The 12404-nt window shown below is 54.4% G+C and overlaps 1 protein-coding gene across 1 annotated transcript in view; it reads left to right on the forward strand.

The window, feature by feature from the left end:
• eif3hb (eukaryotic translation initiation factor 3, subunit H, b) overlaps positions 1 to 12404 on the forward strand; it is a 43123-nt gene that overhangs the window by 9905 nt on the left and 20814 nt on the right. Inside the window, exon 2 of the mRNA XM_048993639.1 lies at positions 1598 to 1754. Coding sequence (XP_048849596.1) covers positions 1598 to 1754 — 157 coding nt within the window. The remainder of the gene's footprint in view (positions 1 to 1597; positions 1755 to 12404) is intronic.

The following is a 12404-nucleotide window of genomic DNA, read 5'->3' on the forward strand; positions in this document are numbered from 1 at the left end:
TCTGATCGCACTCCACCCTGTACTTTCTGCGGCTGCGTCCAAAAGGCACGGGTGTCCTGCCTCTGAAAGCTCCTCCTGTGAGTGTTGTCGGCCGGTCGCAGGTCCCATCTTCCGGACGCCCCTCATTCAGGTCTCCATGCGTGCTGCTACATTTATATGCCCCTCCTTTTTTTGTGTGATTTTAGTCTAATTTGCTTTTAATTCCCAAACGATTTTCACTTTCCATCATCTTTAATATGCTGCCATTCACTAAAACTTGAATATCCCTGGTTGGAGTCATAAAATTAATAATTTATTTCTTGCATTACGTTCTCAATCTTGGGCAGGGTTGAAACGGGCTCATCTGAGATGATATGTAGTCGTTCACTCACGATACTGACTGCAATGGTAAATTTACTGTTAATGTCACCGCTGTAAGAAGCCCATGCTTGGTGTCCCCTAAGTTCACTCTCCCCCCCGATCCAGCTACCTTCCGTGCTGTGACCGACCCGGTAGGTAGATAAGTAATATCTTTCGATCCGTGTTAGACTTTGGTGTTCCTCGAAGATCACGCTGCTGCCTCTGTTTCTCCAAGCCTGACTTGTGGTTAAGAAGCCCGACACGTACACCTATGTATACTCCCGGATCAGGGACTTGGGCGCGCTCCGAAGTGCGTCACCGTGCCCTGGGTGATGCTGGTTTTTGGGGCCGCTGTATGGATGGCACGCTATCGCCCGCTGGGTTCTGTCAGTAACAGACATGGCACAGGGAATTAGTTTTAATTACTTGATTAGTTACCGGGGGCCCTGCTGTCTGTGATGCGTAGTCAGGCTGTGGGCGTGACTGTCGTGCTCGTCAGCTGCTGGTCTCTGCAGTCACCATCGTGCAGGTGCCCGTACCCATTCCTGTACCCCTGGCACGGAGGTGCACGCCTCTCTTAAAGGCCCCTAACTTTATAGCAGACCGGCTTCTGGAGCCGTTCCATCCTTCCGTCCCTTGTGAGCTTGGGGTTTCATGCTGCTTGGTTTTTCACGGCTCCACATTAATGCGACGACCTCGCCGCCTTCGATTGTCCTACATTGAGATCTATTCTGGGGTCGTCGTTTCCCATTTGCACCCGGAAATCAATAGTGCTTTGTTTGCACAACAAGGTGGCCAGGTGTCTGTCTGCCTGGGAGACGGCAGGACCCCCCCCCCCCCCCCCCCCCCATCCTCAGTCTGCATATCTTCAGTTTCCTGCATCCTGATTAGCAAGTAGGGCTCTTCTCTCTGCCTCTGTCTTGTTGCTTAGTGCTGTTAACTGTCTTTACGGTTTTTTTTCTTTCTTTCATCGGTCATTGTCTAGCGCCGCGCCATACCGGTCTGTGATCGATGCCCTCCCTGGGGGAGCTGGCCAGGTGTTTTTGGTTCAGGTTATTCTCCACGTGGTAATTAAATGCTTCCTGTCCCTCTGTCTCACTCCTGGGACTTTTTCTGTGCACAAATTTGCCGTCAACCAGTGCGCCGAATGCATCTGGGATCCTGCATGCTACAGAAGCCCATTTCATAATCGTGTCTTTAGCTCATTCTGTGGTGTTATGCACTGACCCCTGATTCTCGGCCCTGCTGTCTCTCACAGGTGGTGCTGAAGATCATCAAGCACTACCAGGAGGAGGGCCAGGGAAGTGAGGTGGTGCAGGGTGTGCTGCTGGGCCTGGTGGTGGAGGACCGGCTGGAGATCACCAACTGCTTCCCCTTCCCGCAGCACACGGAGGACGACGCCGACTTCGACGAAGGTGGGGGTGCGGGGCGTGAGCGCTGGGGTCGCGAGGGAGGTGTGAGGAGTGTGAGTGCGCCTGGATTAAAAGCCTCTTTCACTATGGCGGAGTTGCGACCCCATGTCCCTCCGCCCATGAAGCCCACATCCCTCCGTTTCTCTAAATTATCCTTTGGGCCTCTTACCCCTGGGCTGCACAAGACACATCAATCCGCTGATCGCTGGGGGAGATGCGATCCAGGGGAGTTCAGGGGCAGGGAGCAGCACCACCCCCCTCATCTCTCAGAGCAACGTGTGCGATCGTCTCCCGACAGCCGGGCGGAGTCGCCCTCTGCCTCCTGTCGGGTAGCTTTCAGTCGCTGGGCCCAAACCCGTGACCCGGGCGGCCTTCCGGCCGGCCCCCTAGAGCACCTGCCACACTCCTGCCAGTCAGAGGGGGGCGGTGTTGAGCAGCGTCCCTGTTCACATATGCTGCTAAATTCACCGACGTAGCCAATTTGTGTTGAGTATTGACTTATGAAACTTGGCGGAGAGCGCCGAGCGGACGCTAATGGCGGTGAACGTGGCCGCCCCCCTGGGCGTGACCGCGCTGACGGTCACATGGGCTTCCTGTTCCCTGTCCTCCGTGCTGAGCTTTTGGAAACCTCCGGAAGTGGCCTCCCCTTCTGGTCTTGGCTCAGAGGCATGGGAATGAGGGGCGGTGGCACGTTTTCCCCGCGCCTCCTCGGGGCGTCTGGGACTTACTACCGCCGCAGGAGTGACAGACGCGGGCGGCTCAGATTGCCGCCTGACCTTGGGCCCTTGTACCGGATCAGGGCCGGCTTTCTCAGCACCCGCTCCTTCCCCGCCTGGATTTCTGGAGCCTGAGCTCATTAAGACGGGCGCCTTCTCTGCAGCTGCACAATTAAGCCCCTCAGCAGAAGCGGGGAGGGGCTCTGAAATCCATTCCACTCCCCTCCGGTGTCAGACAGGCTTCCCTGTAGTAACACAGCCCACCTGTATGCGCTCCAGCTTCCTGAGCGTGTGATGCCAGTGTGCAGTGGGGGCACTTGGGGGTGCGTCAGGCGTCTACTGAGAAGGGGGAGTGAGGTGTCCCCTAGAGCAGTGGGGCTTCTTTAAGAGAAGCGGAGGCGTTGGACTTAAATTCAACTTGATTGTTATTCCTGGAACTTCATAGGAAGTACCTGCATATTCTACTTCATCTGAGTTTTTCTGGGGCCGCCAGGCTTCTGTGTTAACAGTCTCTGCGGAGCCTCCTGCTGGGATCCTGTTGGGGTCCCCCCCCCCCCCCCCCGGCCACTTGCGGCCATGCTTGGACCTACCGTGCAATTTGTCGAAGATGCTTTCTGTTTAAACCTCATAATGATTTTCGGAGCGTTGCGCGACGTCCGCCCGCGCTTGTGGTTTCCATGTCCCCTCTGTACCGTCCAGCACGTTCTGTGTTTGTGCCCCCTTGGTCACCCCCGGTGATCTGACAGCCCATTTTGTAGGTTTTTTTTTTTCCCTTCCTTTTTTAAACCATCTGTTGGCGCTGTCAGTTTAATGCAAAGAAATGAAAAGACATTGAAGAACTAAACTTTTCCTTTGTATCATATGGTGTCTGGGCCCCGTCCAGGTTAGACTGTCAGACAGTGAGTGGTGTGTTGAGTGGGGGAGGGCAGCGAGGGGCAGGAGCAAAGCTTAGAATGTGCCGGCAGTGGTGGCCCTCAGGAATCAGGCCGGTTCCATCTCCCCCTGCCTTCAGCGGCCGCGAGTCTGGCGGATTTCCCTCGAGGTGCCGCAGAGCCGTGCAGGACTGCTGCCTTGACTGTCAGTGATCCGCCAGCCCCACCCTGCGGCACTGGTGAAACTGGTCCTTCAGATGCGGCACCAGCAGTCAGTGCTGTGGGGTGCGGGTCTGTCCCGGTGTCGCCGGAAGGCGGCCTGGCACAGCGGTGCTTTTCACGGCCTCCGGCCGCCGCAGAAGCATCTCCGTAGATTAATTAATCGCTGAGGGTGATTAGGAACAGCCTGCCGCATCGCGGTCCTCCACTGCCTGCTCCAGGCTCATTTGGACGTGTGTCACGTTTGAAGGGACGCGAAAGGTTTTTTAGCCATGCTTTTATTTTTGGGATTTCCTTTCGACGTCGGGGAACAGGAGCGGTCGTGAGCCGCGGGTTCGATGGCGCCGTGGTGAGCCCATAGCGAGAGTGGGCCTCAAGAATGACAGCTTTGCCTAGTTGCCCCCCCCCTCAAGAGCACCACCCAGGCAGCGTCCTCACAGTAAGGGGGGGGATAATGAAAACCTGGAGAGATGGCTTTGAAGATACCCAATTAAGACCGTAATGAAAGAGCTATTTGTAAAGTTATTTTAGACAGTGATGCCAGCCGTAATAATTATCTGCCCCCGGTGTCATTTATAAGCCAACTTACGGGTTTATCGGACACCCCCTAATAATTAGGAAAAGTATAGGCCAACAGCAGTGCCACGGTCGCTCTCTGAGCCCACCGGCCTGCTCCAGGGGGAGTCTCTCCACCCACCGCTGAATCCGCCTCCGTTCTGGCATCATAACGACCTCTGAGGGTCGGCCTTCCCGCTAAGGGCTCGCCGACGCTGCCGGGTGTCTGTCAGATTCAGGGAGAAGCTTCTCATGGCTGTTATTGTATATTATTGTGCAGGGCTGTGCAATTTGGTGATGTATATTGGATGACGAAATAAAAACACCTGTCGTTTTATATTATGCTCTATGGTTTATTTTTTTACGCCAACTTTTTTTCATCATTCGGATGGCAGTTTTGCAAGGTTACACATCCCCACATGGGATGTGACTCTTGTATGGAATTTTTTATTGGATATGTACCATGATCCACAAATATTTAACTATCCACCAATATATTTTTTTTTTTTGTGTAAAATCATATCCACAAAATGCGTGAAATGTGTTTTTGCACTTTTGTGGATTGCGTTACATTTGTGACTTTTTGATTTGTGGGTTTTTGTCCAGTTTGTACCACTGCAGATGTCCCTAAGATTTGCTTGGGAAAATGTATTTTGAATTAGTTTTGTGATCCCACTACACTTGCCCACTTGGTATTGGCTGCAATATGACAGCATGAATAAGCCTAAATAATACAGACATGCCCTATAAAGTGTGCTTTAAGCATTAAACTATGGGGGACAATGTACAACATGTAATTTTAATATTAAATGTGTTTTTATACGTATTTATTAATAATTGCACTCTGTCTATTCACTGCCAGTGACTAAGCAAGACAGCTGGGTTATTGAATGTGAAAAGCATGCATACGAACACTGAAGTATTTCGCAAACATTGAAAGATGTTACAGCTGAGTAGGAGCCAGACGTCTCCTAGGAGTTTGTGGAGTTAATACTTTTCATTGTTTAATGTGTCAAATGGGTGTCTTTGTGATATGATCACTGCGTTATGGGATGCAAGGGGCAGGAGTTTGGGATGCCGGTTTAGAACGAACAGGGGAAGCTCACGGTTTTTCTGACCGTGTTTAGGCAGTGGTAGTTGGCCATAAGTCTCCACTATTGGCTTTAGCTTCCCCAATCAGGAAGCCCTCAGAGCGAGGTCAAACGGACACAGCGCAGTTATTAGTAACTGAAAAGTATTGCGAGAGATCACAACTATTTAAAAAAAAAAAAATAATTCCCACCCAGACCTCTTAGTGGCTCTGTATACTGCAGCTGCTCTGTTGAAAAAAAAATCAAGTACATCACAATTCAGAAATATGTATTTTTATTTGTGTTGTGTGAAATATTTGTGGATCATTTCCCGCCTGTTTGTGGATCGCGTTACATTCGCTCGTCACATGACCTCGCTTTTTTTTTGGCAGATTTTTTTTTTGTCCTATCACAGCTCATCTATAAATAATCCAGAAGTGTGTGTGAGTGAGAGAGAGAGCATATATATTTTTATGAGATGACTTAATTGGAATCGGATTTTGGTCATACTGCACAGCCGTGTAACTGTGGATATGCTGTGTGGGTGAGATCCTAGGGCTTGCAGGAGAGTTTGTAGCACCTGACAATCTGGGTGGGGAGGCAGGGGCTGCATCTCCCCCCCCCCCCCCCAGTGACTATGACGGTGCAGAGCAGCCGAGTGACCTGTCGGAAATCAGATGGTCCCCCCGCCCCGGCACTTCTCATTGGGCTGATTGGGAACAGCCAATCGCACGTCAGCCCTGTAGACTAGACTGCGATAGTGCTCCTTCCCTGCTCCTGTCTGACTCAGCGTCTCTACGCTTCCTCCCGCCGAGACTGAAGGTGATCCTCAGCTTGAGTGGGGAACAGGCTCCGCCCCCTGGGAATGGGGCTCAGTGACGACTTGCCTGGGCTCAATCTAATACCCCGTCTCAGTATAGCAGTGCGCAGTGGCAGCTTCTCAGCACGAACGTGGCGTGTGAATACATGTGCTTTTCCCGCCCACGGCCTTGAATGTGTCCTCCTCTGCAGAGCCTCGGTCCCCTTCCTCGGTGTCTCTATAAAGCTGCCCAGCTGAGGTCTGTCCTGTTGGGGTTTCCGCTGGTAAATACGCGGTGTCGGGGTGCCCATGTCACTCCCCAGGGGCGTTTGTTCTCCGTCAGACGCTCCATCGTTTTACTGCAGCTTCTGTGCTGTATTATTCTGCTGGTGTGACGCTTAGACGTGGAAATCCGTTAAAAGGGCCTGAATAAACCTGAATTTTTCATCTTTTTTTTTTTTTTTTTTTTTTTGGCAAGTCCCCCCCCTGCCGCTCCCGACCTGGCTGGCTTCCATTACAGGGATTCATTTCAGAATAAATGCGGCTGCACCCTTATCTCCTAAGCTGTGCTCTCACTGCAGCGTAATTCAGCTGCGATTCATTCTGCACGTATCTCCGCGGGACACCGTGGTGCCGAGGAAGCCGGCCGCCCCGGCTCTTCCCAATCTGTCCTGCCAGACTCCCCTCGGCGCATGCGAGTCCCAGCCTGCCCCGGGGCGTCCCGCCCGGGTCTCCAGACCGCCGCCGGTTAACCTGTCGCTTATGGTCGCAGTAGCCGAGCCAGACGCAGAGAGACGAGGGCGTCCGGCCACGAGCCGCATTTCCGGGGATAACGGGGCAGGTGTCACGATTGCCGCCGGACAGCTGGCTGCGCTGGAGACCAGAACCCGAATGGATCGTTTACAGGTCTGATGAAGTCCTGAGGAAAACCACACAGCTGGAAGTGCAGGAATCATCCTCCTACATAATAATGGAGGTAAAAACGGGCAATAGCGACCAACAGGGTCCCCTCAGGTGAGGGTGAACGTGAAGCCCCCCCCTCCACCTTTGCCCTTGCCCCCTGCTTACTGAAAGCGCCGCACCCTTTACGCCTCCCTTCGCCCACCTCCCCGCTTGTTCTCCTGCTTCCCTGCGCCTCCTGCTCTGCTGACCCGCATCCTTCCTGCATTCTCACCCAATCTGTCCTTCCTGAGGGATCTCGCCTGCCTAATGGTGTGCGGCCGCGAGCGTGATCAGTATCTGGGTACCCCTGTCCCACCCAGGCATTCACTCCCATGCTGTTACCCCCCTCTCCCCCAAATGAGTGCCCCCTGCAGGTGTAATGCTGCCTCCTGCCTTCCCCTCCGTCCGCTGCAGGCCCCTAGTCCTGGAGTCTAATGGATGTTTATTCAGTGATGCCGGAGTTTATCGTTATGACCATCTCAAGAAGTACACCCTTTTTTCTTTTTCCTCTTTAAACTGCGAGTTACCTGACAGTTGAGTTTCATTCACTGCTTTTTCAGGCCAGGGAGCTGCTTGTTTATAGCTGTGTTTTAATAGGACAGAGAGCCTGGGATCCAGCCCCACCCAGTGCCTGGGATCCACTTCAGCTCCCCCTCCTCTTCATGCCCCAGGCAGTCAGCATGTGCCACCCATCCTGGGTTTAGATCCACTGCACAATGACAGAGGGGTGACAGGATCCCCTCCTGTGCTTGCAGGTGTCTCCCCCCCCCCCCCCCCCCCCCATTAACACTGAAGGGTTGACCAGGCTCCGCTCAGATGCCCAGGTCCTTAGACACCCTGAGCACTGAAGGGGGTGTCTTCCTCCTTCATTAGTGGGATTCACTGTTAGCAGTAATTACAGAATTCCCCGGAGCCCCCCGGCCCTTCAGCTCACCCACCATGATGAAGGCGGCCCAGCGTCTGTTGCCATGAGGACAGGCAGCACAGTAACAGGTCTGAATTGATGCCTTGTTCAAAGGGCTGACAGAGGGGGCGCCTTCGCCACACTGCCCTGTGTTGGTTTTGGGTCCATAGTCGTGCCATCGCCAGTGGCAGCAGTCGCCAGTGAGGACCGTGACACAAACTGGGACATGTGATGTCCGTCCCCTGCTCCCGCACTACTCCAGCCTGCCTGCAGATGGCAGTGTGTCCTCACACTGAGAGGAAGCTGACGCCGCCGATAAACTCATAAATAATAGCAAGTGTGATTTACAGATCAAGGTGTCCCGCTGTCTGGAAGGGTCCTGTTCGTGTCTCTCCTGCCAGAGAAATGGCGGATTCACGGCAGAAGCAAGCTCCCCCGATTAACAGTGGAGTTACGAGAGCGTATTGCAGGCATGTGTGATATTTCCGGCCGTGGCCCGTTTCGCGTTCCTGCGATGGCAGCCCGACCTGCCGTAACCGGCAAGTCAGCCGAAATTCGGGTGGGGGGTTAGCGATGGTGATGGGGAAGCAGAGGTGGAGGCGGTGATGTGTGTGTGCCCCTCAGCCCGCATGTGGTGGTTTACTGGAGCAGAAGCTCCGTGTCTTTTAGGAGTAAGGTAGCTGATAAACCCCCACCCAAGTTACCACCTGCAGGATGTAGTGCTGTGCACCCGCTAATAGATATTCTCTGATTAGCTCTGACGTTTGGCCTTTAAATGCTGCCCCCACCTCAGCATTGATCACTTCTCAGAACCGGACTCTGTATGTAAAGAGAATCCTGGAGCTAGGAGCTAGGTGAAGGGTGACTACCACAGGCAGCCTGCAGGCCTGTGCTGATGAGGTTTCCTCCATTGTTTGGAAACTGCCGACTGTGGCTCTGATACATCGCTTGAACAACCCCCGGCCCACCCCCTCACACGATGGGGGCTAGTAATTGTAGGGATAGGGAGAGTGTAGAGAATGATGTGTGACATTTAGATACAGTAAATACCTTCGTCTACTGGCAGGTGTTAATTATTAATGCTCAGTGGCCTGAACACCTGAAAGTGCACTGAATTACAGACAATTGTTTTTCCAGCTGTTCCATTTTGGGGGCTGGTTTTGGGGTCCCTCATAGTGCTGGTGGGGGTGTGTGCCCAGCTTTTCGGGGTTTAAAGGGTCTGGTGCGTGCGTGTTTGTGTGATCAGATATATTCTCTAAATTGTTCTGAGTGTTTCCACATTTTCATTAAGTGTGGAGGATCATACTCGCAGAATCTTTTCTCTCGCTCACACACGCACGCACGCACGCACACACGCACACACACACACTGTCTGATCTGAGGGAGACGGACCTTGCCGCCTGGCCCGAAAATGCTGACGGCAGTCACTTTCCCTGAGATGAAAGATGGTCATTCTATCATTCCGTCCGTCTTTCGTATCACTGGTGCGTGGCAGGGTCACCGTGCGCCTGGTGCCCGTCCCAGGGCAGGCAGGGGATGGGTGTGGCCGTCAGTCACGTGCCCACACGCCCCTGCTCAGTCACGCTGAAGGCCGCTTGGAGGCCGCGCAGTCACCCTCGACTCGGGGCGTGCTTAGTGTTCAGAGCACAGCGGCCCTGTGGTCATGCTGTCGCTGGGATGTTCTTCATGGATGGTAACCATGTGTGGGTGTACGTGCCCCAGTCCGCTCTGTGACGCCCGCAGTTCTGTGTGCTGTCCACCAAAGCCTCCCAAGCGTCCTGCCCTGATGAGGCTGCTGTAGATCCTCCTCGTTCGAGCAGAGCGTTTGGAGGACCCGGGTGAGAATAAACAAACTCTGATCGGCTTAAGGGGGACTTTCAGAGAAGCCCTGAACCAGCACCCCCTCTAGGAGGATGAATTTTATATTCGCTGGGCGTGACGGAGTACCACCCCTGCCACATGTATGTTCTGTGCACTCTTCTGCCCTCCCGCTTCCAGCGATGCTCGACACCATTCCTGCTGCCTGCTCCCTTCTGGGTCCTTTGGGCTGTGGACTCCATGACCCATAACCCCCTTCACCTCCTGAAGCTTACTTGGCCCCACCCATCCTCCACTCTGGCCTGTCTTAGAGCAGTGTACGCTGGGGATGGGTAGTTTGCCGCGTGAGCTTGCAGAGCGCTGCCCGCCTAGTGCAGCCCCCAGCCTGTAAACCGCAGCGTGTCTTCATCTTCCTTTCCTCTGCAGCCCACCCCCCCCCACCATCCTCACGGCTCTGACAGAGGGGGGGTGCTTCCCTGGCACCCTTCGTTTTCCCTTTAACTCCTGATAACTGGGGGCCCTATCTGTACCTGCAGTACTCTCTGACTCAGCAGATGCTCTCTGGGAAGCTCATCGCCTCTGTCTCCACACTGCAGGGCTCGAACCCGTGACCTGGGGGGCTGCTTGGCCACATGCGCCCACATAAGCCATATTATCCTTTGCTCCTGCCCCCATTAATGCTGTGATGGGGGTCGGTGCTGTGATCTAAGTGGATGCAAGCAGGTCCCTGTTCTGGCTCTACTCGGGCCTGCTCTCCCCCCCCCTTGCTGCTTTTTAATTGTTAATCCCTGGTTCTGGTTCCCCAGCACTTGTCCCGGACCCTGGGCTCAGCCCTTCCTCTTATGCTTTGGCAGTATGGGTGCTCGCGGTTCTGACCCGATGGCCGGCTTAAATGCTGCATATTAATTATAATGGAGCTCAGGTCTGCCTGTAGGTGGCCTGGTGTCTGTCTCTGATGCCGTTTAATCTAAACCTCGCAGCCTGGGCCTTTGGCTGGAGTCCCCCCCCCCCCCCCCCTGCAGACCAGCTCCCTGATGGCAGAAATGTGACCGTGCATAGGTGTCAAAGATGAGTGTTGCTTCTGAAGCATCGTTGGGAATGACAAAGCCATCCGTGATTGACCAATAGGAAGAGATGGGCGTGACTGATCCATACACCATGTGGTTTTCCTTCCGGCTTCTGTAGGTGCATGGGGACATTGGCCGCTGTCGGTCCACGTTTCTGACGGCTTGGTCCGTTCCTGGTGTGTGTGGCCCTTCTGCCTGGTCTGTGCAGGGGTCCTCTATCCGTCTGCAGACTGCAGCGTGGTCTGATTCCGCGTGCGTCAGGGTGCTGTTCCGTTGACCCAGCCGGCTGGCGTCGCTGCATGAGCCGGGCTCCACGCTGCCGCCCTGCTGGGTGCTCTCCGAGGCTCCGGCGGCTGTCGTATGTTTTTTAATATAATTTGTGATTGTGAAACTCGTCGCGTGGCAGCGGCTGTACTCCCAGTGCCAGGTCTGCTATAGTATAGCACGTTTTTGCCAGATTCGGCCATGTTTTGCCGCAGGTTTCTTGACAGGAACTCCCCGCGCATCAGCGTAAGGTCCGGCCCCTCGGTTGGAGGGCTTTCCGCCGGGCCCGTGAGGCCGACCCGCCAACTCGTACTGCTGGGCAGCTTCCGATCAGGCCCCCCGTGTTTGGCCCTGGCCACTAGGCTATTCATATGCGGCCTGCTTTTTAATTTCCTCCTGATAACTAATTCATAATCGAAACCTACCCCTGGGCCTTTGAGCTGGCTCCTTGTAAAAACCCGCGCCTCTCATCGTGAGGGATCCATCTCTCTGTTACTGTAAATGTGATCACGCGTGTCTATGACCGCGGTCCTCAGGGGTCCTCAGGGGTCTCTGAGGCCCCGTCACGTCCCGTCATGCTGTCAAGCCCTCTCAGGCGGTGAGCGTACTCAGAGGGCTATGGAGAGGATGTTCTCTTCAATACCTGCCGTCCCTCTCCTCTCCTGGCCCGTTTCAGTTTCATGAAAACCCTTCAGTTTCATGGAATCCGTAGGGGGCCTTTTATTTTTGCGTATCACCCCAGCCGACCTGACAGCAGACTGGGGGGGCGCAGAGCTGTCTGTCCCATCAATCTGGCCGGGCATGCTGAGAGGGGACTGATCCAAGGTCAGCACGGTAACCTTGGATACAGCTTCTTGAGCGTTATTCACTGTGTTTTCACCCCACCCACCCACCTGTTATTGGTCTATTTGGGAGGATTGGGCGGGGCTGATCTTGTCTAGCAGTTAGTGACACTGGGGCTGTTAAGTGCCACCTTCGCCACACACGAAATCCGTGAAGCCAGTGGGCCCTCGTTGGTAGCTACTCCCCCCTCCCCATCCCGTTTTTGGGTGCCCACCACGCCTTGGCTGTAGGTGGCTGATGGCTTTGCCTTACCTGACGGCCAAGCCAGGATACCAGAATGTGTTCTCTGGCACAGCGTGATCCCCCCAACCCCTTTAATAGTGTAAGGTGCTTTACGTTTTTGGGGGAGGGGGTTGTGAGAAGCCATTACTTCAGAGACTGGCCATGTGAGTCTTGGCCCCTAGATGGCAGCATCCCCTCAGCCTTGGGTTCTCTCTGTGCTCCGTCTGGAGTCCAGTTATGTCTGACGGCAGGTTCAGAAGCCCGATTCAGAGCACGCCACCGACGAGGCGGGCCCCCTGCCCCTGATCCGTTTGTTTGGCCGCACAGAGGGACCCCGTGTATGTGGCTGGATGCCGGAACAA

Source organism: Brienomyrus brachyistius, chromosome 23 (assembly GCF_023856365.1).
Source record: "Brienomyrus brachyistius isolate T26 chromosome 23, BBRACH_0.4, whole genome shotgun sequence".
Lineage (NCBI taxonomy): Eukaryota > Metazoa > Chordata > Actinopteri > Osteoglossiformes > Mormyridae > Brienomyrus > Brienomyrus brachyistius.